This window comes from Podarcis bocagei (genome assembly GCF_964188305.1).
Source record: "Podarcis bocagei genome assembly, chromosome: 16".
In the NCBI taxonomy this organism is placed as follows: Eukaryota; Metazoa; Chordata; class Lepidosauria; order Squamata; family Lacertidae; genus Podarcis; species Podarcis bocagei.
Window position 1 is genome coordinate 43,263,420 of NC_138142.1, and position 27,173 is coordinate 43,290,592.

Sequence of the window (27,173 nt, forward strand, 5' to 3'; positions counted from 1 at the left end):
AGGCAACAGCGTCGCCATTTCTTCCCTCATTTTTTCTTCCTCCACAGTTTGGGTGCTTTGGATCTTTGTTAAGCACCGAAACACTCCCATCGTCAAAGCCAACAACCGGAACCTCACCTACACTCTCCTCATCTCTCTCATTCTCTCTTTCCTTTGTCCTTTGCTATTTATTGGCCAACCTAGAAAGCTGACATGCCTCCTTAGACAAGCTGCATTTGGCATCATCTTCTCAGTGTCAATTTCATGCATCTTGGCCAAAACTGCCATTGTGATTCTCGCTTTCATGGCCACCAAGCCAGGATCCAATATGAGGACATGGATGGGGAAAGATCTGGCCAGCTCCATTGTTTTATGCTTCTCCTTTATTCAAGCCACCATTTGCACAGTGTGGCTGGTAACTTCTCCTCCATTCCCAGATATGGACATGCACTCCATGACTAAAGAAATTATATTGGAGTGTAATGAAGGTTCCACTATCATGTTCTACTCAGTCCTGGGCTTTATGGGCTTCCTGGCCATTGTCAGCTTTGCTGTGGCCTTCCTAGCCAGGAAGTTGCCTGACAGCTTCAATGAAGCCAAGTTTATCACCTTCAGCATGATGGTGTTCTGCAGTGTTTGGTTGTCTTTTATTCCAACCTACCTGAGCACCAAGGGGAAGTACATGGTGGCTGTGGAGATCTTCTCTATCTTAGCCTCCAGTTTGGGGCTACTGGGTTGCATCTTTTCCCCAAAATGTTACATCATTTTGATGAGACCAGAACTGAACAACAAAGAACAGCTTATGAAGAAAAAAGTAAAGAATTTTAAGCCCAAATAGTCTCAAGCCAGCTCTTTGAATCAAATTTACGATTCAAGTCTATTTTCAATGTAAACCTAATCACACCTGTAGGGGAATCATGTTGAACTCAAAGTAATTTACTTCCTATTAAACATAGGTTGAAATGGTGCATTCCCTTGTAGTAAATGGGACTTTATTGTTGATTCAGTTATTTCCATTGAAAATCATGATTAATTTTAATTGTACTGGGAGCTAAGTTTTCTTTCTTTCTTTCTTTCTTTCTTTCTTTCTTTCTTTCTTAATTTGGTGTCTTAGTCCACCTTTCATCCGTTGATGACAGGGTGGGATAAAGGTTGGTTGGCATCCATCTGTTTGAGAGACAATAGGGAGTGCATCCAGAGGTGAAATCAAACCACCAAAACGACTTACCTGGGGCATGAACCTGAATGGTGTGCATGGAGTGTCAGGGACAAACCAGAGGTCTCAAGTTCCCCAGAGGGAGGGGGAAGCCTGGGAGCAGAAGATGTGGAGGAGGTGACTGAGGGGGAGGGAGGCAAGGAAGAGAGAGAGATTGGAATAAGCCCAGGAACTTTCCGTCTCTCCAGCCCTTCCTGCTTAGGGCAAACATCTTACATCTGTTGTCAATAAAGTTGCAGTCTGATTTCACAAAAATATTGGTTGTCATGTCTCTTATTCTTAGAATTGGGGAGGACGGAAGAGTGTTGAGGGGATGCCTTGCTACACAAGTATATATTTCCCACAAAAGAGACACAAACCTTTTGATTCCTTGGAGGTCACCTGAGTATCAATCTGTACAGCAATGTGATCCTTCAAGAGTAAAACCTTAAAGCCTTGGGCTCCTATCACACTAAGCTTTCAGTCATGTCTCCGTAGCACAGCAATGCAGATCTATGAGCAGCAAAAAACACACTCTATTTTAATAGTTATAAGGTTTTTCTGTCCCTATATTGTCTATATGCTCTATTCATGAATATAGTCAGTAAGTTGTTAATTTTTCACACTCCCACCACACATGAAGGAAAGTGTCCTTGTGACTGCAAGCTCTCCAGTACAATGGTGGGGTGTCACAGAGTAATGTTTTTGAAAATAATCAACGTCTTGGTATTTTCTCACTCCAGTGTGGTGTAGTGGTTAAGAGCGGTGGACTCGTAATCTGGTGAACCGGGTTCACTTCCCCGCTCCTCCACATGCAGCTGCTGGGTGACCTTGGGCTAGTCACACTTCTCTGAAGTCTCTCAGCCTCACTCACCTCACAGAGTGTTTGTTGTGGGGGAGGAAGGGAAAGAAGAATGTTAGCTTCTTTGAGACTCCTTCGGGTAGTGATAAAGCAGGATATCAAATCCAAACTCCTCCTCCTCCTCTTCTATATGTCTCTGTTAGGGTGTTTGGGGGTATGAGAATGTACTGAAATCTTGTAAAGAACACGCAGCAGCAGCAGCAGCAGCAGCAACAACCCTGTGATTTTGTGCAGGCTTTCCCTGATCCATAAGATGAAAGCCTGTCTCATCTGTAGGAATTCTTGTTCCCACAGAATCATAGAGTTGGAAAAGACCATGAGGATAAGCTAGTCCAACCACTGCAACGCAGGAATCTTATGCCCAAAGTGGGGTTGAACCCATGAACCTGAGGTTATAAGTCTCATGCCCTACAAACCGAGCACAGAGTTGAACTCTGGAAGTCTAATGATTAAGTGTGAATGTATCCAGCTAGCTCTGTCATGAGGTGTTGAGCGTAGATGACATGAAAAAGGATACAATTACAGATCTGTTTTTATATGCAGTTTTATTATTAGTTATAAATTTTCCCCGGTGATATAGGGGTTTTTTATATATATTGTACACCACTTAATAATCTCAATAAAGGTACAATAAACTCCACCCTACAAGTGTTTTGTTGCAAGGAAAATTTTGTGGCATGGTAAACATTTTAAATCGTCATTTCAACTCTTTCTTTCTTTCATGCATGTGAGGAGAGTAGATCAAAGGTTTCATCATGATAGCACAGAATCATGCTTTGTATAAAGCCACATATGAATTTATCTGATATTTTAGAGGAAACAAAAATAGAAATGAAGGAAATAGGTTGAATATTTGAAACGTTAATGTTTTCTCCGTATTAACTGCTCCTTTTTGTTCAGATCAGGCCTAAAAACAATAATGTAGCATTTAGGAGCAAAGATACAGCTCAGTAAACCTAAGCCAGATGACAGGATGGAGAAGACCTCCACGGCCACCATGTATTTCCCCTTGGTGCTCAGGTAAGTTGGAACAAAGGACAGCCACACACTGCAGAAGACCAACATGCTGAAAGTAATGAACTTGGCTTCATTGAAACTGTCTGGCAGCTTCCTAGCAAGGAAAGCCACCGTGAAGCTGACAGTGGCTAGAAAGCCCATATAACCCAGGACACAGTAGAACATGGTGACTGACCCTTCATTACATTCAATTATGATTTCTCCATACACTGAGTGACTGTCCAAATCTGGGAATGGGGGAGAAAAACCCAGCCAAAGAGCACAAACGGCGACTTGAACGAGGGAGCAACACAATACGACAGAATGTGCCAATCTTTTCCCCACCCATTTCCGGAAAATGTTTCCTGGCTTGGAGGCCATGAAAGCCACAACCACTGTAATAGTCTTAGCCAAAACGGAAGAGACAGCAATCGAAAAGATGATGCCAAAAGCTGTTTGTCTGAGGAGGCAGGTGATTTTCTTGGGTTGTCCGATGAATAGCAAAGCGCAGAGGAAGCAAAGGAGGAGAGAGGCAAGGAGAAGGTAGGTGAGGCTCCGATTGTTGGCTTTGACGATGGGAGTGTCCCGCTGCTTGATGAAGACTGCCAGCACCAGAGCTGTGATCAGGGCAAAGAGAAGAGCCAGAGAAGTCAAAGTAATGCCCAAAGTATCTTCAAAAGAAAGAAAACTTTGAATCTTGGGGATGCAGTGATCTCTACAATTATTAGGGAAGTGATCTTCGGGGCATCTGATACAGTAATCCATGTCTGTAAGAGAAATATAATATGCATACGGTAAAAATGTCCATAATTGTTCTCTCTTATAAGAGCCACTTTTCTAAAAAATCCACCTAAATCCAGTGTTTAAATCTTCTGGGTTCAGCATTGTCCACTAGTAACCTTTATCCAGCACTGAAGTGAGAAAATAAATCTATTGAGTGAATGGACATCAAAATGGCAAATGAAATTCAGCATTAGCAGGTGTAAACTGCAGCAAAAATCCTAATTTCACATATTCAGAAATTCAGTTGGATCTGGTGGTTATTGAATAGTAGTGAGATCTTTAAATTGTGGAGGATAGCTTGATGAAGAATCTAACCTATTATGTGGCAGCTGTGTGTTAAGGAGTGTTAGGGAAATTATTGGGAGGAAACCAGTTAGCGTCATTATATAAATCTATAGAGTGACCACTCTTGGAATACTAATGTGGTGCTGGAAAAGTTTCTGAAAGGGACAAGCAAAATGTTCAGAGGGTTGGAACAACTCCTTTTTGAGGAATGTTACAATTGCAGCTTTTAACTTCAAAGAAAAAAAGACATGGGAAGGAGGACACTAGAGTGTTTGGATTATGCATGGTGTGAAGATTCGGAAGCTCACTGTGTTTACCTGTTAGGTTTCTTTGCAGGTAGTTATATTATTGTTGTTGAGCTTGGGGGTTTGTGTGTGTAATTTTTTAATCATTTTTTTGAAGGTGGAAATAAAAATAAATAAATTATTTAATTGAGTACAAAACATAAAACAGGGTCAAGGATTGTTAAAGATAAATACTCTACAGCTATGCAACCCATTGGAAGAATTGTACAGAGAAATAAATAAAATCTATCTTGTTGACAATTTCTAATTAATAATGAATGTTCTTGCATGCTCCAGGCTATTGTTTACTCCCTCCCAAATTAGACGTTATTACTCTAACCACAAACGAGAATATTCTGCAAGTGGCAGCAGCTAAATCTGAAGAACTCAAAAATGGTGATTGTTTACACATATATGTTCTACTACTTTCCATACTTTTCATGACAAACATATTTCTTAGAAATATTTCTCCTACCCTCCTGGTTCGAAATCATATCTTCTGGACATGGAGAACAGTCATAGCAACAAAATTTCTTTCCCTCCTTTTTTTTCCTGCTGTAGCCAGCATAGCACTGATCATTACATAAAGAGAATGGAGGTACCTATTCTTGAACAAAGGAAGGATTTAGCATTAATTGTTTGGATTTCCTTTCTCTTCCAAATAATAAGCGATAAACAAAGGGCTGATGAAATGAAATATTAATATCTGTGATTGCACAAATGGCAAATTCAGTGTGAGGAATGCTGTACCAAGTCTTTAGGTGGGGGTGGGCCTACTCCACTACAATGAAGGAGGAAATCTGATGCCGCCTCAGCCATCCAGTTACTATGAAAGTTATCATAAAGTGAGAATTTTCCACACCTGAGACAATTCTCTGTGCCATTCAAGTCTCTCTTCATTAATAGTGAGCACTTCACCAGGGGGAGCTTGAGGATCCAGCCTTCCCACTTTGACTTTGACATAAGAGTTATTTGGGAAAGTGACCAAGCTGGTAATGTCAAATCCAGCTACGATTTCTCTGTGTTCATTAAACATAATTTCATCACCAGCACTGTTGTTGAATAAAATGTCTTTAAACAATGAATGACTCTGGATGGGGAGAGAAAAAGAACTGAGAAGAAGAAGAAGGGCTTGGATTTGATATCCCGCTTTATCACTACGCCAAGGAGTCTCAAAGTGACTAACAATCTCCTTTCCCTTCCTCCCCCACAACAAACACTCTGTGAGGTGAGTGAGGCTGAGAGACTTCAGAGAAGTGTGAATAGCCCAAGGTCACCCAGCAGCTGCATGTGGAGGAGCGGGGAAGTGAACCCGGTTCCCCAGATTACAAGTCCACCGCTCTTAACCACTACACCACACTGGCATGAGAAAATACCAAGACGTCAATTATTTTCAAAAACATTACTCTGGACACCCCGCCACTGTACGAGAGCTTGCAGTCACAAGGACACTTTCCTTCAAGTGTGGTGGGAGTGTGAAAAATGAACAACATTGCCTATATTCATGAATATTTCTTCAATAACAAGCCAGTCTATAGTCCTGCACTTGGCTGTTAAAAGTGATCTAAATTTCACAGTTGCTTAGAAGGAGCTGCTAACTCTGCTGCTGGCTGCAGTCAAACTTGAAACTGGAAGTCTACATTGGGTTCCTTCCAGGAATGAATGGATACAGACATTAACCCATCACAGCAGGTTTTTGATGCTGTTTGGGTCTATGTTGTACATAACTTTCATGATAAAAAGTGTTCTATCCTGTATTTCATACCACATTGTTCCACCAATCAGTTATATGTATGCAACTGTTTTTCAGTTAAAGGGTTATGGTAAGGGACAGCATCTCACTTATAGTACCAAGTGTGAGGTGCAACATGTGAACCCATGTCACTTCACCAAAAGTGGCAAAATCTTCCATCACCCTCCCCCAAAACTCCACTCTCCCTGAAAATAGATATTTTTTAATATAAAAACAAAACAAAAACCTACCCTAAATATTTCTAGGGAGGATTGAAATTGATGAGCGGGACCAAGGGTTTAGACACATGTTCTAAATGGATTTCAGAGGCATTACCTTCCAGGGTTCCACTTTCCAAGGATGCAGCTCGCCTCCATTTTCCATTTGTCTGTAATTTAATCTGTATGAACGCATGATCCGTAAAGCATGTGCCACAGCATAGACAGCATTATAGATACTGTAGCTGTGACCTGTCATGCTTAATTGAAAAAATTGCCCAGGAAGGCTCTCCAGCTTCTCCTCACCACTACATGCTCCATCAATATCTGTGAAGCCATCAGAACCTGGAACAAAGCAGTCAAATGCTTGTTCCCAGAAATCTTTGATGAAACCATCTCCTTTGGATTGAGTAGGTTTTAAAGTTTGAATATATTTTTGGAATCCTTGAACCTCATTTGAAGGAATTGTGAAAGAAATAGCACCATGGAACATTTGGATATCCCAGGTTTTTTGTAATATAAAGAGTGCAAAATCAATCTGGGCTGTTGTAATCCATACTTTCCCAAAAGATGCAGTCTCATTGTACTGAGACTCAGCTGCTAGAGACTTCTTTACCCCCAAGATAATGGCTGCCAACCATCTAATATTTGCAGTTTCTCCATATAGAACAATCACATTGGCTTTGCTGTTCTTGAAAACTGGCACGCTCTTCATAATGTATTTGTTCATTTCACCCATTTCCAATATTCTCAAATAAATTGGAACTTTATTTGTGAAGGCTGAACAGATTCCATTCTTGGAAAAGATTGCTTCCATGACCTGCAAGAAATGTTCTCCACCAGCATCATCAAAAGTCATCAGCCCAACCCATTTCCATCTAAAATGCACTAGTAGCTCAACAATTCCTTGGTACTGGAGGGCTTCATTGGGGACCATGCGGTAAAAGGAAGGGAAAGCTACTTGATCATTCACTGCTGGTTGAAATGAGCCATATGAAAACTAGAACAAAGAAAGAAACAGATTTTAACTGTGATAGAATCCTGAAGAATAAGCCAGGTTGTATTTCCCCTCTGCCTCTTTTCCACAGCAAACTATTGGTCCAAAGAAGCAAGACAATATCCATCTGAACACCAGATCTAAAACCTGGACGATATCATTTAATTGGATCTGTTCCTGGAAGTCACAGTCCTCTGCCAAGAAATCGAGGCACAAACAGAAGTGTGGGTGTGCCCTTAGACCCCTTCCAGGAAAAGAAGATTTTATTATCCCCTATGAATGCAACACATTGATCCTACCTGTGGAATCTTGTAAAGTCCTAAAATATCTGCCATCTGTGAGGATATATCAGATCTAAGTCCACCAACGATGCCCATTAGATGTGTCTGGGTGTCACATTTGTAGTTGGGGAAAAACTGATGGAATTTGAAAATAAGATCCAGTGTGGTGCGGTAGGTCATCCTTGCATCATAGTAGCTATCATAGATGTGGAACCCAAGAGTGACATTGGGCAAGATGTTGGAATTCTCGTTGATCTCATGTACAGCAAATGCCAAGGCCAGGATGTGCTGGTAGAATTTTGGCACCATCCTGGAAACAGATTTACAAGCTTTTCTTAGGAGAAAAATCAACAGTACATTAAAATAGGGTTCCACTCTGGTTTTAAGATAATTTAGCTGTCCAGTGAAAAGGAAAAGCTACAATTCCCAGAAGATGGATGTGGTAAATACATTTTGTTGGACAGAAAATGAAATTGACATTGGCTCACTTTTACTGGATTGCTTTCTTTATTATTTATTTTAATAGAACACTTACCCTCTGAAGAAGTGTTGAAGTGTTTTGTTTTTTTAAAAAATTACCCACTATTCCACCATGTAGCCCAAAGCTTCCAAACAAAAATATGGCAAGCCAAAGGCTTACACCGCCTAACAGACTTCTACAAAAATGAAAAACCTATATCAACACAAGAAATACAAGACAAACTAGCAGACACTCAAATACCCTAGCTGACCCAACAACAACTACACGGCTTCTAAAATAATCCACCAATCATAGCAGCAGCCCTTAGGCCTCTGACAACCTTTGAAAAACCTCTCCTGACAACAGAGTAACACAGCAAGGGGATGGTATCCACACTATACAAAAGATAACTCCAAGATCCCTCACCACAATTAAAAACCAATGGGAACATGATATAGGTTACGAAATAAACCCTACCAAATGATCTAAACTGTGGTCTAAACCACCCTTTAAGGCCATCTCAGCCAAAAGAAGGAAACTCACTTTGCAACTACTTCATAGATGGTACCTAACACCTCGGAAGCAGGTGCTGACACAGCCAGGAACTTCACCTAAATGCAGGGGAGGTTGCACCACTACAGGAACATACCTACAGATGTGGTGGGATTCAATCCTTTTGGACATCAGTCCTTCAAGAAATATGCAAAATAACAAAACAGGTACAGTGGTACTTCAGCCAATCACCCATTCCCACCCCCCTTCTGAGTAATACCCCTCACCACCCTCTCACCATACATAAGGGTCTGGTGACTTCTGTTTCAGTGTATCTGAAGAAGTGTGCATGCACCTGAAAGCTCATGCCAAGAACAAACTTAATTGGTCTCTAAGGTGTTACTGGACAATTTTTTTTATTTTTAAAATTTATATATTTATACATTACCTTTGTAACCGAAGCAGTCATAAATAAAAAACACATACTGAACAATATTAGAACTTACAAAGAATGGCTACCAAGCATATGCATATAAGACCATCTCCACATCCCTGAAGCTCTAATGGGTTCATTGCCCCACAGTCGCTGGACCATTCAATACATCTCTCCCATCTTTCACCTGAGAAAGGGTCAGTTCAGAGCAGGCTGTCACCTGGACTGGGGAAGCTATAATACTACTTTCACCCACTCAATCCCAGCTCCTGATAAATAACCAGTCAGCACTGGTAGTGACAGAGCTGGCTCAAGAGATTTTGGCATCTAGGTGAACCATAAAATGGCACACACACCTTCCCTGCCAGGGAAGAAGGGATGAGTGAAGATCTGCACCAGGAACAAGTGGGGAATAAATATCTACATCAGGATCTTCTGCCACTGTGGATCCTGCCATCTGAGGAAGTTACCTCACCTTGCCTCATGGGTGCGCCTGCCCTGGAAAGCAGACACAAACATCAGCCTCACACTCAAGTGGTCCTGAAGGGCACCATAAACTCAAGTTGTTGCAGCCAATCAGCAGCTATGCTCTTCTTCTCCACCAGCAATTTCAGTAAAGGGAAGGATTGTGGCAATTCAATGTATGTTTGCTCAGACAAAAACTGATAGAAGAAGTTAATTAAAGATACAGACTGATTTTTAAAGCACTTCTTTAACTTATTTACTGAGATATTTCCAGGTGGGGGAAAATGGAGATCTCTTAAAAAGCAGCACATTGTTGATCATTGACCTGTTTTGTACAAATTTTAAAAAGAGAGAGTAACAAACCAATAAGGGGAAAAAAACATGCTGCTTCTTTGCTTAAATGGGAAGCCTCAGCAAGCAAGCCTATCACCTCAGCTGAGTGAAATCATCTCAAAATATTTTAATGATTCAAATGGGTTTTTAGAACAATGAAATATCTAGTTAATGTCTTCTGGTCCTTAGGAACATTCACTCAGTCACAACAATTGATACTGTTCAATATAAACCAACCTTTGGTGATTCTAAAAGGATATAAACACCAAAATCAAAGCAAAGCTCACTTTTATGGTGTGTGGGAAAAATAATTTCTTACAGTTGGACAGCAATCTCCTCCTCCAAAGGGTGTTTCAGGAAATCGACATCAGTTAAAAGGAAGTAGATATGAGACATTATTCCTCCAATGTGGATTTCACTTGACTGGTACCATTCATGCGGAATATGTACTGGATCATTCCCAGTGCAGTTGAAATTTTCTACTTTGCAAGCCGTATGTGGTAGCAACAGCAAGAACAACATCTCAAATCTCATCCTGATGGCCATAGGAAGCTCTGAACTGAGATTTCTTTCTGATGCTCTAGGGTATAGTTATTATTGCTAACTTGGATTGAACAAATTAGCTCTGCTGCCGGTCTCTTTCGAAAATACACTTTTAGGGACCTGTATCTCGTATCTACCTTGCATTTATCATCGAGAGGGGAAATGTCCCTTCACATCAATTGCAAGACAATAATCTGACTCTTGACCTGTTAGATCTCAAGCCTTGCCTCTCTCCAATCCCCCTACCTGTAGCTGGCAATTTTACAGTGAGGTGATATAAAGTCCTTTCAGGCATGCTTATTTTCTGCGCCACCGCCCCACTGAAAAGTCTCTGCAGAGTTGGCCAGCTGAATAAAATACAGTAATTTGGGTAATTACAGGGTAACATCACTACCGGCTGATTCAAACATGTTTGTGAGATGTCACATCAAACTTCTTCAGCTCTCTAGTTCGTCTTCAGCTGAGTGGTGACTTGAAAGTGACCCATAGTGACCACAAGGATAGAAAAGGTCTGGATACAGGGATATTTCTATTAGATTTGCCAAAGTTACAGTTGAACTCCTGCTCTCCAATGGCATTATGGCAAACAGCAATGCACCCTTGGTGGTGTGTCATTTCCCACACATCCTGCCCTCTTCCTTGTCCTCAGTTTCCACTGGTTATCACAAGATAATTCCTCATATCAAATTAATATGTATTTTTGAGTGATATATGATCACTGGAGTCCTCTAGGCTTTTATTCATAGATTTTGTACTGATAAAAGTACATGGAATGTGAGCTATAAGCTATGAGCCAAGGAACTATGATTTTGAGAATGTATATAAGAACAAATTACAAAATAACAACCATTGTATGCTTCACACGATACAAAATGGCTTCCAATAGAGGGCTGGCAAGACACGAAATGGCTGTTGTGGCTCTAAACCACAAGTGCAATTTTGTAGTTAAAGTCTCACATATACACAAAAAAATAAGAATGGGGAAATAAGGACACTATGGATTAGTCTGTTCAACATTTTACTTCCAAATTCTACAATTTACTATACTTCACCAAGCAAACAGGAACAAAATTCAATACTGAGGAAGGCATTACTCAAAAATGCATATGAAGGTTCCATTCTACATAAATTTCACTGGCTGTTTGTTTTGGGTATGTGAGAAGAATGCTTCAAATGTTTCAAAAGGATGGTCCAAAATCAGACATTGCACAGGAAAGCTGACTTTCACAGAAAACAAATTAAAATGAAGAAAATGATTTGAATATTAGAAACGTTAAAGTTTTCTCCGTATTAACTGCTCCTTTTTGTTCAGATCAGGCCTAAAAACAATAATGTAGCATTTAGGAGTAAAGATGCAGCTCAGTAAACCTGAGCCAGATGACAGGATGGAGAAGACCTCCACGGCCACCATGTATTTCCCCTTGGTGCTCAGGTAAGTTGGAACAAAGGACAGCCACACACTGCAGAAGACCAACATGCTGAAAGTGATGAACTTGGCTTCATTGAAACTGTCTGGCAGCTTCCTAGCAAGGAAAGCCACCGTGAAGCTGACAGTGGCTAGAAAGCCCATATAACCCAGGACACAGTAGAACATGGTGACTGACCCTTCATTACATTCAGTTATGATTTCTCCATACACTGAGTGACTGTCCAAATCTGGGAATGGGGGAGAAAAACCTAGCCAAAGAGCACAAATGGCGACTTGAACGAGGGAGCAACACAATACGACAGAATGTGCCAATCTTTTCCCCACCCATTTCCGGAAAATGTTTCCTGGCTTGGAGGCCATGAAAGCCACAACCACTGTAATAGTCTTAGCCAAAACGGAAGAGACAGCAATCGAAAAGATGATGCCAAAAGCTGTTTGTCTGAGGAGGCAGGTGATTTTCTTGGGTTGTCCGATGAATAGCAAAGCGCAGAGGAAGCAAAGGAGGAGAGAGGCAAGGAGAAGGTAGGTGAGGCTCCGATTGTTGGCTTTGACGATGGGAGTGTCCCGCTGCTTGATGAAGACTGTCAGCACCAGAGCTGTGATCAGGGCAAAGAGAAGAGACAGAGAAGTCAAAGCAATGCCCAAAGTATCTTCAAAAGAAAGAAAACTTTGAATCTTGGGGATGCAGTGATCTCTATGATTATTAGGGAAGTGATCTTCGGGGCATCTGGTACAGTAATCTAAATCTGAAAGAAAAGGATGTGTGTGTGTGTGTGTGTGTGTGTGTGTGTATGTATATTTTAAACATCAGTAATCAGAACCAAGTTTCTATGAGTCCACCTAAATCAGTATTTGGTCTTGGTAATTGTTTCCAGGGATTAATTCTCATTCATTCTGCATAAGGAACATGCGGTTTGCCGGGGTTCTTTAACCTTATTGAGTAAAGTAAGACTTGTGGTGTGGCAGACTATTTGGAGATAGGGAAAAGGGGTTGATTTCAATTGAGATTTCCCGAGCCTTCCCTTTCCTTTTACAGTATATAACATACAGTATATATATATAGACATATAACTATTACTATTCCCCATCTTTGTCAGTGCTTTAAAAGGTAAAGGGACCGCTGGCCATTAGGTCCAGTCGTGACCGACTCTGGGGTTGTGGCGCTCATCTCGCTTTACTGGCCGAGGGAGCCGGCGTACAGCTTCCAGGTCATGTGGCCAGCAGGACTAAGCCACTTCTGGCAAACCAGAGCAGCACACGGAAATGCCGTTTACCTTCTTGCCGGAGCGGTACCTATTTATCTACTTGCACTGGTGTGCTTTCGAACTGCTAGGTTGGCAGGAGCAGGGACCGAGCAACGGGAGCTCACTCCATCACGGGGATTCGAACTGCCGACCTTCTGATCGGCAAGACCTAGGCTCTGTGGTTTAACCCACAGCGCTACCTGTGTCCCTATTCTCATTGCTTTAGGCAGCGTCAAAAGCTCACTAGACCCCTTGCCTGGCTCCTTTGGGTTAATTCAGCCATAGTGATCCAGCTTTCTATTGTGCAGATTTATGATTTTCTCCCCTTCCCCCCTCTTTTTGGTAGAGTTCCAAGATTTCAACAAATGATCAGTTGTTTCAAACATTATTAAAGGGTCATACAATATGCTGTTGGGGTTTTTTTTTTTTTTTTTTTTTTGCTGAAGCAACTTTTCCATCTCCTTCCCATCCATGAAAACACTATTGAAAATAATGTACAGGCTAAATCTCATGCATGCGCCTCCAAGAACTGTCTATACTTTTCATTAGAAATATTTAAACATGCCTCCTACCTTCCTGTGTTGAGATCATTTCCTCTGGGCATGGATAGCAGTCGTAGCAACAAAATTTCATCCCCTCCTTCTTTTTTCTGCTGTACCCAGGATAGCATTTATCATTGCATAAGGAGAATGGAGGCACCTATACATTGGCAAAGGAATAATTTTCCATGGAATTAATTGTTTTTATTTTATAAAGAAGGATTGGTTAATTTTAAACATTAACATATTTGACTACAGAAACAGTGCAGAGAGTGTGGGCAATGCTTACTATTGGAATAAGAGGAAAACATGATAAAGAAATCTCTGTCCATGGCAAACCCTGTACTATATTTTTTTCAATAACTAGAAAGTAACAAAAAGGGGGGGGATTAGAAATAGCAAGACAAGATGGGCTAAAATATCTACAATCTCTTAGCCACCAGCACCAATCTTCTGCAGTGGCTTCCTGTTTGCTACGAAGCCAGGTTCAAAGTCCAGGTCTAGGGACTTCCTGAACAAATATATCCCAGCTCAGAGTCTTTCAGAAGTCCCAGTTCTCAGCTTCATAACACAGTAAGCATAGGTAATTAAAAAGGAGGATTTATTGCAAAAACAAACAGATAGCTCCGGGTGGCTCTAACAAAGCCTCCGGTATCATTACTCAAGATGACCCTTCTGAAGAATCCTTCCTATGATGACAGAAGATATTGAACTCATGTACCTTACGTCTCTTGTCTAACAGCCCACCCCTTCGCCGATTCTCCACACTTATTGGATTAGCTCCAGCCTCTTCCTTTTCTGACAGGCTACCCATGTCTCTATTCGCTCCTGTTTGAATTTCCTGAGAGCTTTGGCTGCGCTCCAATGCTCGAAGGAGTCAAATATGAGCCTCTCTGTTCTGTCGCAGGCTCTAACGTTCCACTAGGAGCTGGCTCATTCCTGACGGTGTCACTGGTTGTCCCCCACATTGATTCAGATGACACTGACAAGAAATTGAGTGCCATTGGCCCAGCCTTGTAGAACACTCTTCCAATGGAGATTCAGAATGCAGCTTCTATATTGCCCTTTAAATGCATACTGAAAACTTTTATTCGGACGCTTTCTGTAATGGTTTCTGAAGTGATGATGGTGACGGCATGATGGTTTTTATTCTGTATATATAATTCTGTATATATAAACTTCAGTTATTTTCAGTGAAATTGAGGTATACAGTGGTACCTCAGGTTAAGAACTTAATTCGTTCTGGAAGTCTGTTCTTAACCTGAAACTGTTCTTAACCTGAAGTACCACTTTAGCGAATGGGGCCTCCCACTGCTGCCACCACACAATTTATGTTCTTATCCTGAAGCAAAGTTCTTAACCCGAGGTACTATTGCTGGGTTAGTGTAGTCTGTAACCTCAGGTACCACTTGCATTTTAATAAATAATTAAAGAGTTTTCCCAATGAATTTCTTCCTTAGGGTGGCATTTCTCTAGTAATGATATCACTCATTATATATTTGTTTGTGCGCTTGTGTATAATTGTAGGCTGCCTTTTTCTATTTAAAAAAAACAAACCAACAAGGTGATGGACAGAATACAAAATTACTCTGAGTTCAAAAACAAACCAACAAATTACCACCCTTATTCAAGATACATTGTTATTTATTAACTGGAAGTATGTGCTAATATTATGCCAAGCCAATGAATGTCATTGATTGTATGAAACAAAATTTGTATCCATTTATTTTAAACGGATGCCAGCCCATGGATGGATGTCAATGATCTCATACGAGATGCTCTGCCAATGCTCTGCACCTGAGACAAGTCTCTGTGCCACTCAAGTTCCTCCTCGTTGATGGTGAGTGCTTTGTCCGGAGCAGCCTGAGGATCCAGCCTTCCCACTTTGATTCTGACATAGGAATTGTTTGGGAAAGTGACTATGTTTGTAACATCAAATCCAGCTACAAATTCCCCATGTTCATTGAACATAATTTCATCTCCAACAGTGTTGTTGAGTGGGTTGTTCCTAAGCAATGAATGGAGCTACACGAGGAGAGAAATAGAACAGAGAGCCCCATAAGAAACAGAATATTCTCAGCAAGATATACGCAAACCATTTCCAGCTCATGCTAAGCATATCTGTTCAGAAATATATCCTAGTAAATTAATTGGGGCTAATTAAATTTCCTTAGGTTAGAACAAAGTAATACACAATAGCTGGGTTTTTCCCGGTCTGAGAGCTGTGTCATTTTGCGGGAACACCTTCCTGGGGATACGTTGCCAGTGGCAGGAGAGCTAGGTGGCAAAAGTGGGCATATGCAAAGCAGTTTACAAAAAGATGAGACAAGGAAATCAAGGAAAAATTACCACCCAACTTCAAAACACACTAAAGTTAAAATACAGAAACAGATTCAAATTACCTTAACTTTCTAAGGACCTGAGCAGGTTTGTCTAAACCAGGCATGTCCAAAGTCCGTTTCAGGGGCCTAATCTGGCCCGCCAGCCGGTTTAATCTGGCCCCTGTGGCAGTTTATTTCCTGGGGTAAAATCTTAAAAAAACTTTAACAACTTCAATCCTAAAAGAAGCTCAACAGCTCCAACTCCCCCCAAAAGGTCAACAACTTTGGTTGGCCCCACGGCCCTTCACTTCATCAAATCGGCCCCTCTTTGAAAAAAGTTTGGACACCACTGGTCTAAACAATATATGGAAACTACAGAAAGGAAATTGATGTGATGAGTCTGACTAGCTGCTTGGACCTATTTTTTTGAAGAGAGCTAAAAACTAAATCCATGCATACTATTCTATGTGTCACTATAATGCTCTAGCCCAAGTCATAGATGTTTGTGAGTGTGGAGGCATTTACCTGCCAGGGCTCCACTTGCCAAGAATGCAGCTTGCCTCTACTCTCAATTTTTCTGTGGTTGGAGCTAGCTGAATATTTGACACGCAAGGCATGGACTACAGCATAAACAGCATTATAGATACTATAGCTATGGCCTGTCATCTTCAACTGAAAAAATTGTGCAGGAAGGTTCTCCAGCTTCTCCTCACCAGTACACGCTCCATCAATATCTGTAGAGCCACCAGAATTTAAAACAAAGCAGTCAAACGCTTGCTCCCAGAAATCTTTGATGAAGCCATCCCCTTTCGGTTGGGTAGGACTCACACTCTGAACAAATGTTTGGAAACCTGGAATGTCTTTTGAAGGAATTGTGAAGGAGATGGCTCCGTGGAACACCTGGATATCCCAGTTTCTTTGGAATAGAAAGAGTGCTAAATCAATCTGGGCTGTCGTAATCCATACTTTCCCAAAAGGTGCCTTTGCATTGTAGTAAAGATTACCGGCAAGCGACTCTTTGATCCCAAAGATAATGGCAGCCAACCACCTGAGGTTTGACGTTTTCCCATATATAACGATTGCATTGGCTTTGCTGTCCCTGAAAATAGGAATACTTTCCAATATGTATTTGTTCATATCACCCATTTCCAATATACGGATATTAGCTGGAACTTTGTTTGTGAAAGCTGAGCAGATGCCACTCTCGGAAAGCATGGCTTCTATAGTCTGCAGGAAATGCTCTCCCCCATCATCATCAAAACTCATCAAACCAATCCATTTCCATTGGAAATGCAGAAGTAACTGGACAATTCCTTGGTACTGAAGAGATTCATTGGGAACCATGCGGTAAAAGGAGGGGAACCCAGTGTGATCATTCACTGCTGGATGAAATGAGCCATAAGAAAACTAAAATATAAAAAAGTAATAGACAGGTATTTATCTGAAGACTCTGTAAGGAATCACTGCTGTCCAACACTTATCATTTCATGGTTTTATTCTTGCAATAAATTCTAGATGCATATTTTTTATTATTTCCAAGGCCAGAGTCAGTAGTTGGAACTGCACCCAGAAACAAATATGGACACAATGTTCCATTCTACGTAGTGTGCACCTCTAAACAAACATCAGACTGGTGTCCAGCCTGTGAGTTCTGTATATTTGTTCAATAGCAGTCCCAAACAGATTTTATTGCAATAATCTACTCAGGAAATTATGAAAGCATGAAGGAGAGTGGCAAGCTAATCATTAGTCAAGCAGCCAAGAGAGCTAGAGAGTTCTTGGAGGGGGGGGGGTGGAATACCACCTGGGCATTCAGAATCAGACTTATTGCCATGTTACCTCCTAGGTGAGGCAAGCAGGCTATTCTAATAAGACTGTCCTCCAGCTCCATGATCAGTTTAACTACCCTACCACATTCCTCATCTCCTACATGATTTCATGTATTTATTGACCTCAATCCATCCTCTTACTCACAACACACATTTTCTGAGGGCATTTGTAGGAGAGTTTTGTTATTAGTGATTGTTGTTTACGGATTGAGCTTCTGATAGATTTTGGTTTACTTGTTGGCATCCATCTTCCTTGAGAGACAAGGGGTTGAAGCCAAACCACTGTGTTAGCAACACCAAAGTGACCTCCCCAGGGTGCAAGCCTGGGCAGTGTATATTTAGAGTTTAGAGTTTGGATTTGATACCCCGCTCTATCACTACTCGAAGGAGTCTCAAAGCGGCTAACATTCTCCTTTCCCTTCCTCCCCCACAACCAACACTCTGTGAGGTGAGTGGGGCTGAGAGACTTCAAAGAAGTGTGACTGGTCCAAGGTCACCCAGCAGCTGCATGTGGAGGAGCGGAGACGCGAACCCGGTTCCCCAGATTGCAAGACTACCGCTCTTAACCACTACACCACACTGGCTCTTATGGAGGTCCTGGGCTGCCTAGATGACAAGACCCTCCTCTTGGCCATGCTGTTGTGGTCCAAAGGAAAGCAGAGCAAGATGTTTTTGTTTGTTTGTTTTGAATATGGGCTACCTTCCCAGGTTGACAATCCCCATCTGCCCCTTTATTTACTAGTTTTATTATAAACCATTGCACAGACTGTGCAAAAAAATGGAATATAAATCTAAAAATAAAATATTCATCATTTTGAAAATACTTCCCCATGAACTCCTCACCTGTGGAATCTTGTAACGTCCCAAGACATCTGCCATCTGTGAGGAGGTATCAGACCTAAGTCCACCAATGACTCCCATTAGTTGTGTTCTGCTGCCACATTTGTAATTTGGGAGAAAATGGGGTGATTTGAAGAGCAGTTCCAGAGTGGTACGGTAGGTCATCCTTGCATTGTAGTAGCTATCGTCAATGTGCAACCCAATAGTGGTGTTGTGCAAGACATTGGGAAACTCGTTGATCTCTTTTATGGCGAATGCCAAGGCCAGGATGTGCTGATAAAATTTTGGGACCATCCTGCAAAATAGAGATATACATGTTCATCATTAAAGGGAGAAATCAATATGTTATCCATGTAGTGTTCAACTTTAACTCGCCGGTGCTGAGCTGCAGATACTATAACATGAAGGTGAGATCCATCAAATATAGTTTCGCCTATGATACATTCTCTTGCCATTGATCCAAAGTGGGGTGGGGTGTGTACCTGTTCATGAGAGCTGGCAAATTGCTTTGGTCCAGGAGCCAGATTGCCCAAATGGAACCATTTTTGTTGGTGTGTGTGTCTGTGTGTGTGTCTGACACATACCAGAAATGGTTGAGGCAACGCCTTCCTACAATTCAACATTCTCAACCCAGAGAGTATTTTCATTTTCATCATAGATTTTTGTTATTGAAAGGTTTGAAGAAGAAAGGAAACCAACACTCTTCATCTGAGCTGTTTCAGCAGAAAAATGCCGGGGGGGGGGGGAGAGGATCAATGATATACAAGTCCATTCTTACAACTGTAGAAAACCTCAAACTTCATGATGAAATTTCATTCTGAAAAGTTCTGTGCAAGTAGTTGGAAAATGCATGGGCAACTTTTTAAAAATATGCACAAGAAACACAAGTCTGCTGAAACATTTTTACTTCTGTTTTTCTGTTTTACCTCTGTTTTTACTTTATTTCAACTGATCTTCCTGAAGAAGACGTAATTTTAAAACAAATGAAACAAATCTGGAAGCAAATAAATTAATAGGTATCATACCCATCCCATATATGATTTAGCTTATATGACACAACCGGAGAAGAGTGAAATTGTCTTTTAGAAATTTAACGACTCAAAGGTCCTGTTATTAATGCCCTTTATTGTTGTGTGCTTCATTAATTTGAAAGAAACTTAATTTGGAGACAGTAGCAAAATACATGGAATCTATAAGCACACAGTTTTGCAATCTCCAACATCTGCTCTCTTCCCCCTGAAAATATCCTGTGAAGTTTGGAAGACAGTGAGAAGGTGGTTTTGTTCATTGACAGTTCTTGCTTCAAATCTGGTAAAGGGCACCTTCACTTTATTTGTTCTATTGCGTTCTTAGAACATTTTTGGTTGGTTGGTTGGTGGTTTTGGAAATCCTAATCCAAAAGATACATTTCTTAAAAACTGTTTTATCTTATTGTTTACTTTACTTAGCTTTGAATGTTTTTAAATATCTGTTTTAAGTGATTTTAAATACAATTTTAATGTTTGTTTTCTGTATTTTATTAAAATCAAACAGTATATAAATTTTGAATGAAAAAAATGTCAGGTACCAACAGCAAATGCATTTATTAATACCTTTCTATTTTATTTGAATCAAAATTTTAAGACGCACCCTGGCCTTTGACAACTGAAATAGAGATTTTTGTGACTGTAAGTTATTTTAATCTATTTAATATTTTTTTTAAAAAAAATTCTTGCAACCTGCCTTGGATCTTTAGAGTAAGAGATGAGTCAGAAATCTACCCAATTAATCATTCATAGACATAAAAACGTAAATAAAAGCCAAAATAAAAGCCAACCTCTCTTCAAGGGTGCATGGGAAAAATAATTTCTTACAGATGGGCATTAATCTCTTCCTCTGAAGGGTGCATCTGGAAAGAAAGTTCAGATAAAAGCAAGATGAGATGAGACATTATTCCGCCAATGATTATTTTGCTTGGTTGATACCATTCCTGTGAAATGTGCCCAGGATTATTTCCTTTGCATTGATAATCTAATACTTTGCAGGTCATACGAGGTAGCAATAGCAACAGTAACATCACAATGCTCATCTTCCTGATGGAGTGAGAGCCAGATGTAATTTCCTCCACACACTCTACAGCATGGTTAACCTTGCAAGCCTAGTTTGAACAAGATGACTTAGATGGCTGCCTGCTCTGAAAAGATATATTGTTTGACCTATGTCCAGCTTATATTTAATATTTAGCAGGTGAACAAAGCATGTCTTGAATGCCAGTTGGGAACCTGACCTACACAACTCAAAGGTGGAACTATCTGCATTAAATTTCTGCCTGTCTCAAGTCCATAACTATATCTGGCAATGGCACAGTGTGGTTATAAAATCATATCAATATGAGTTGTTTTTTCGAGGGGGGTTGCCTGTTGTCTTCTGGAAAGCCACAGAGCTTTGGCCAGCTGAATCAAACATAGTAATTTGGATAATTACAGAGGAGATAATCAGAATAGCAAAATATTTGTGCGGTGAGTGGCATCATCCACAGCAAGCCGGCTGATGCAAAAATATGGTAGTTGTGGAAATGTCAATCAGCCCTAGTGGGACAGCAACTGAGCAGTGAGTTGAGGATGACGTATAGTGACTTCGATGATGGAATTAGTCTGCCACAATTTATTGTTTGTACTAGAATTGGCAATGGTACAATTTGCCTCCTCTTTTCCACTAACTTTAAAGTGAATTACAGCTATCTCTGTGATGTGTATCCTAAATGATTCCTCACTCTATTCTTGCTCCTAAGTTCCCACTGTACAGTTCAAATCAAATCATTGTTTCAGATTAACATATAAGCAACGGAGGCTTCTAGGATTTTATTAGGAAGACTTTGCAGGTCAGTTTTATAATAAAAGTAAAGAAGTTGAGGGCCAAAACCTGAGGGAGATATCGCTGATTAGGTGCATATTTGCAACTACTCAGAGGGCACTGATGGCTTTATATGAAAGACAGGATAAATATTTCTATTTCTTTACTTTTCTGCGGTGACCTCCTTCACTGAGTCCTTTCATGTTTTGAGATTGGCAACCCAATTTGTACCAATGAAAAATCACAAATCAAGTGTGCAATATAGGCCCATCAAGGAACAATGAACTGGGAGTCAATTCAGCCACAGGTCCTGTTAGCTAGGGATCATGGGAGTTGTAGGCCAAAAACATCTGGAGGCCTGAGTTTGAGGAAGCCTGATTTAAGTTTATGAAACAAACAAACAAACAAATAATAAATCTTAATTTCACAGGTACAGTAGTTATGTTTGGATATCATCATGGCAGATCCAAATACTTACTAGATGGACAAGTAACTAAACAAGTGAGAAAAGTCAAACTATATTTTTATATTAGTTTCTAAACCAGGATTCCTCAACTTCGACCCTCTAGATATTTTGAGACTACAATTCCCATCATCCCTGACCACTGGTCCTGCTAGCTAGGGATCATGGGAGTTGTAGGCCAAAAACATCTGGAGGGCTGAGGTTGAGGAAGCCTGTTATAATCTAATAAACTCTCTCTCCCTCTCCATAAACCAGTCCTTTCTCTCTCTCAGGAACCAGTTGGACCGCACTGGGCTTCTCTCTCTCTTGATTGACCAAAATCAATCCTATGATCGACCGGTCGATTGTGATTGACACGTTGGACATGCCTGATTTAGGAGACTAAGCTAGTTCCACCAGTGACCCAGGGGTCAGCAAACTTTTTCAGCAGGGGACTGGTCCACTGTCCCTCAGACCTTGTGGGGGGGGCTGGACTATATTTTGAAGAAGAAAAATATGAACAAATTCCTATGCCCCACAAATAACCCAGAGATGTATTTTAAATAAAAGGACACATTCTCCTCATGTAAAAACATGCTGATTCCAAGACTGTCCGCAGGCTGGATTGAGAAGGTGATTGGGCTGGATCCGGCCCCTGGGCCTTAGTTTGCCTTCCCATGCACTAGTCTATGGACTGCACACCAGTGCTTTAGACAAAGGTAACAGAAGGAAGCTTCTCCCCACATTATAGTTTGTTGAAAATGATGCTGGAAACCAGGACATCTCTTAAATATGCATGTTCCTGGGAGAAGTGTGGCTTATCAAGCTGTTATAACAGCAAGGGAAATTTGCAGTGGGTTCTGCTGCTGTTCAGAACCCCCTGCTCCATACCCAGTTTCTCGTGACCCCCTCAACTGTCAGTAAGGGCCACTTTTCTTCCTACATTGCATCCAACTGTCTAGTTGAACTTTTTTGTATTGTCAACATCTGCTCCTAGTCTTGTTAACCTTGAGTCCAGGGAATGGAAAGCCCACTGTGAACTGTTGGCTTGTTAAAGCTTTTTAAAGCTCCAGGTGTATGGACAGGTGGGTACAGGGTGTAGTAGGCTCTAGTAGTGTGAATTCAACCAACCACTGATACTAAAAAGTGAAGTGAGAAAAATAGGAAGTCAGAACATTCTTGCTCATTTTATGTGTTGTTGTTATGCTGTTTAGCCAAAAGGAAGATGCAGCAGTTTTTCGTTTTTTAAAGAAAAATACCTTAGGCCACCCCTGCGCTTATTTTATGGGGTCATGCATGAAAAGCATGATGGGTTTTGACTGAATAGAATTGCTGTGAATGGTTCATTTATGTATTTATCTGATTTTATTTATATTCAGGATCTTCTCTATTTTGGTATCAATATATTGCCACTTGGAATGCAATCCTATGGCTTCTGGGAGGGTGTATTGTGGTCACAGGATGCAGTGGACTTCTATGCCGATATGCCGGCCAAGAGTGCCAAGAGAGGCCAAACATGGAGCCTGGCACGCTTCCCTTGCGCAGCTTTGCAAACTGTCCGTGCCGATCCAAAAGTCCTTCTCCTTGGCCGGTAGCAGAGCGATCACAGCGGTTAGAAAGCAATTGCAGCGTGTGGGTAATAATTCAGAACAGACACAAGGCATTCCTTATCTTCTTAGCCTTTAATCATGTAGAATAACAGTATAAATCAGACCTGGCGAAAGCTCGCCCATTCTCCCCCTCGCATAGCATACCAGAGGCAGACTGAAACACTCAGAGTCAAACCATTCCCGTAAGTGTTTGTGACCACGCCTCAGGAAAGAGACGTCACTCAGAACTCCTTAACCCTGTGAGTTCTGAAACCATTAACACTTCAGAGCTGAAGAACGCTCTAGCCATTCTAGCATCATTCATGGTCCTGGTCCTACTGATGATGGAAGTCTGGGACGTGTTTCCCCTGGGTCTTTCCTGAGAGGGAACATCCTGGTACTGCCTGCCTCTGCTGCCTGCCTGATGCCCCACCTCTGACAGTTCCAGATCACTCCAAGAGGTGGTTGTTCACCAAACAGTGTTGATCTGGGGTTGTCTCCAACTGACTTAGGCAAAGCCAGATTCCACCCAAATTGGAATGGTTTGGTTTGTGGTTCAGGCTGTGGCTGAATCCTGTGCACAGCCCCAGCAGTTTGTACCTTGTGCAAAATACTACACAATTTCAACACCAGGCCATTTCAACCTGCCACATCTTTTCTGGTATTTTATTTTCCACCTTTCCCCCCAGCATTGTTTATGGCCCACTGCAAACCTTTGTGTCTCTTGCTATTCCACTGCAGTGAATCGGTGGAACTTTCTACAGACATGTGGTCAACATATTGTTTCCTGCCACGTTGCCTCCAGTGCCTAACTCTGCACATGCAGTTATCTTCTCTGTAATTATTCCAAATTAACCATAATTGATTTGACTTCTTACTCGTGTCCCAGAGGAGTCCTGGTAGAATGGTGAACAAGACAGAAGGATGTCATTAGCACATCCAGATCTATTCAGAGTTGAGACTTGATTCTAGACACAGCATGATATAAATCTGGTGACTGTTGCTTCATCTCAGTTTCTAACCATGAAAAATCACACTGAATGTTTGATCATTCAAGTTAACCTGTTTTGTACTCAAGGACATTTTTGGGATAATGTGGAACAGGTGAAGATTTCAAGAAATAATGCTGTTGTACAGTATGTCGTTATTTCTAGTGTTGGGATTACTGCTCCTGCCTAAAACAGTGAGCAGGATTCCTGCTGCTAAATGTACAGTGAGTTCCTATTCTTCACAGATATTATCAGTCAGGAGAGCTGACGGTTGCTGGTATAATTTCTCAGACCTACATACTGTATGACCCGATCAAATTCCAAGGGCATCCATATCAGGAGCTGATTGGGGACTTCATGTAGGAAGCTGAAAATGTTCACCATGCCATACTTCTGCCTGACTAATATTTCCAGGTGGTGTAGACTGATGTTTGCTTCAATAGGGTTGGGTTATTTATTGATATATCTTTATATGTCAGGATAATAAATTGCTTAATGAAATAAAGCTCTATGCAGTGAACATAAATTAAACAAAACAATCATAAATAATATACAAAACTTCAGCAATTTTAAAAATAAATAAAAAGTATGAATAACTAAATTATATTGCATAGGTAAAGGTAAAGGGACCCCTGACCTTTAGGTCCAGTCGCGGACGACTCTGGGCTTGAGGCGCTCATCTCGCTTTATTGAATTCTTCTCTTTTCAGAAGATCACCCCCCTTCTGACTGAATTGAGACCCAAGCAGAATGTATCTTCACACCACTACTTCTCCCGTCCCCAATTCAGCTTCCAAGTTTTCTCTTGCCTGAAACACTTAAAATATACCCATCACTGTCTTTTGATCTAAGCTCAGAGACTTAACACCAAGAGCACAACTCTCAACTCTCCCTTTTCCCTCCCCAATTGCTGACTCCAGCTAGCGGTAATCTGCAGCCAGTCAGGAAGAGGCTCCACTCCCCTTTTGGAATCACCAGACTCTGGTCCAGCTGAGCTTTCCATCACAACATATTGAACAGAAATGTAGCAAATATCTCTGGCAGTTGCTACACTCTTGATGCCACATGTTACTCTCATTGCAGATTACTGGCGCAGAATTACCAGCACATCTTGGCCTTGGTATTTGCAGTGAAGGAGATCAACGACAACTCCAAAATCCTACCCAACATCACTCTTGGTTTTGACGTATATAACAATTACTTCCATCCATGGTTCACATGCCAGGCAACATTGAAAGTTCTTTCCACACACAATCAGTTCATCCCTAATTACAAATGTGATGTTCAGAACCATCTGGTAGCAGTCACTGGGGGACCCAGTTCCAACATAGTTGGGCACATTGCAGCCATAGAATCATAGAATCATAGAATCATAGAGTTGGAAGAAACCACAAGGGCCATCGAGTCCAACCCCCTGCCAAGCAGGAAACACCATCAGAGCACTCCTGACATATGGTTGTCAAGCCTCTGCTTAAAGACCTGGGCACCTACAAGATTCCGCAGGTAAATTTTGTTCATAGGAATTATTTTTAAGATGAAGGTTTTGCGTTCGGAAGCAGAAAGTAATCTGACTGAAATTAAAGGTAACACAATGCATGCTGCTTAATGTTTGGATATGATTTCTTTCTCCTATTTATAGTTTCTGATATGAAATGACAAAACCATCCCTGAACGCCATGGTGAACAGCCCACATTTTGCTGGACTTCAAAATCTGCCAGCAATTTAAAAAATGGGACAATACAATAGATTGGGCTTCCTCAGCCAGCAGCAAAATAAGGTTGTACACCATTACAGTTTAGTCAAAGTAGACCCACTGTAAACAGTTCACATGACAAATCTAGGTCCATTGGTTTCAATTGTTCTCCTTTGGGGAAAGTGTAACTGCATAGAACCTTAGTTGCTTATTTGCAAAAAAAAAGTCTGGACACTAGCTTTGGTGTGGGCTTTGAGAGAAGAAAATCCAGCTGCTAAAACCCAAACAGACAGATGTTTGTGTGCAGTTTCCCTGCAAGGAAGTTGAAGAGCTGAAGTTTGCAACATCTTCTTTATCAGCCAGTTCTCTCAGAACATCAACAGAATTGTCTCAAAAAGACAGACTAGAAAACCAGTTTGTGGCTATTAGAGCAGGGGCAGGCAAACTAAAGCCCGGGGGCCAAATCCAGCCCAATCACCTTCTCAATCCGACCCACGGATAGTCCTGGAATCAGCATGTTTTTACAGGAGTAGAATGTGTGCTTTTATTTAAAATGCATCTCTGGGTTATTTCTGGGGGATAGGAATTCGTTCATTATTATTTTTCTTCAAAATATAGTCCGGCCCCCCACAAGGTCTGAGGGACAGTGGACCGGCCCCCTGCTGAAAAAGTTTGCTGACCTCTGCATTAGAGCTTTCCTATGTCATTGGGATGCTCTTTCATCCTGCCTCCTGGTTTCTTCTTCAGTCCTGATTTGCTCTCCAGTTTTGGCTTCATTCCTCTACTTTTGTTCCAAAGCAGAAGTTTTGGGTTCATATTTCATGCACTTTCAAACCCTACTCACTTGAAAAGACATGCATTGTTTCTAGCCTTCCTGTCAATTGATAGACTTTTCTACTCACAGGTCCAGGTGCTTGTGGTGGCTTAGGAATCCTTCTAATTCACGACTACTCTGTATGGTATGCAATGTTATGCTTTAGGCTCTGACACGCTACGTGCATTAAAGGTTCATAGTTCAGTCATAGAGCACCTGCCTTGCAAATCGAAGGTCACAGGTTAAACCCAGCATCTCCTAACCACTCCTGTTT

General features: G+C 41.2%; 2 protein-coding genes across 2 annotated transcripts; both read right to left on the bottom strand.

Moving 5' to 3' along the window:
• Positions 1 to 2,897: 2,897 nt before the first annotated feature.
• Positions 2,898 to 7,921, bottom strand: LOC308575589 (vomeronasal type-2 receptor 26-like; the record flags this gene model as incomplete). The annotated part of the gene is made up of 5 exons (XM_081174340.1): positions 2,898 to 3,799; positions 4,860 to 4,986; positions 5,247 to 5,474; positions 6,453 to 7,334; positions 7,631 to 7,921. 5 exons carry the CDS (start codon positions 7,919 to 7,921, stop codon positions 2,898 to 2,900), a joined length of 2,430 nt encoding a protein of 809 aa, XP_081030466.1.
• A 3,690-nt stretch (positions 7,922 to 11,611) lies between these two features.
• Positions 11,612 to 20,470, bottom strand: LOC308575590 (vomeronasal type-2 receptor 26-like; the record flags this gene model as incomplete). The annotated part of the gene is made up of 5 exons (XM_081174341.1): positions 11,612 to 12,513; positions 13,584 to 13,710; positions 16,397 to 17,278; positions 18,544 to 18,835; positions 20,394 to 20,470. The coding sequence occupies 5 exons, from the start codon at positions 20,468 to 20,470 to the stop codon at positions 11,612 to 11,614; spliced, it is 2,280 nt and encodes a 759-aa protein (XP_081030467.1).
• Between the last annotated feature and the right edge of the window lie 6,703 nt (positions 20,471 to 27,173).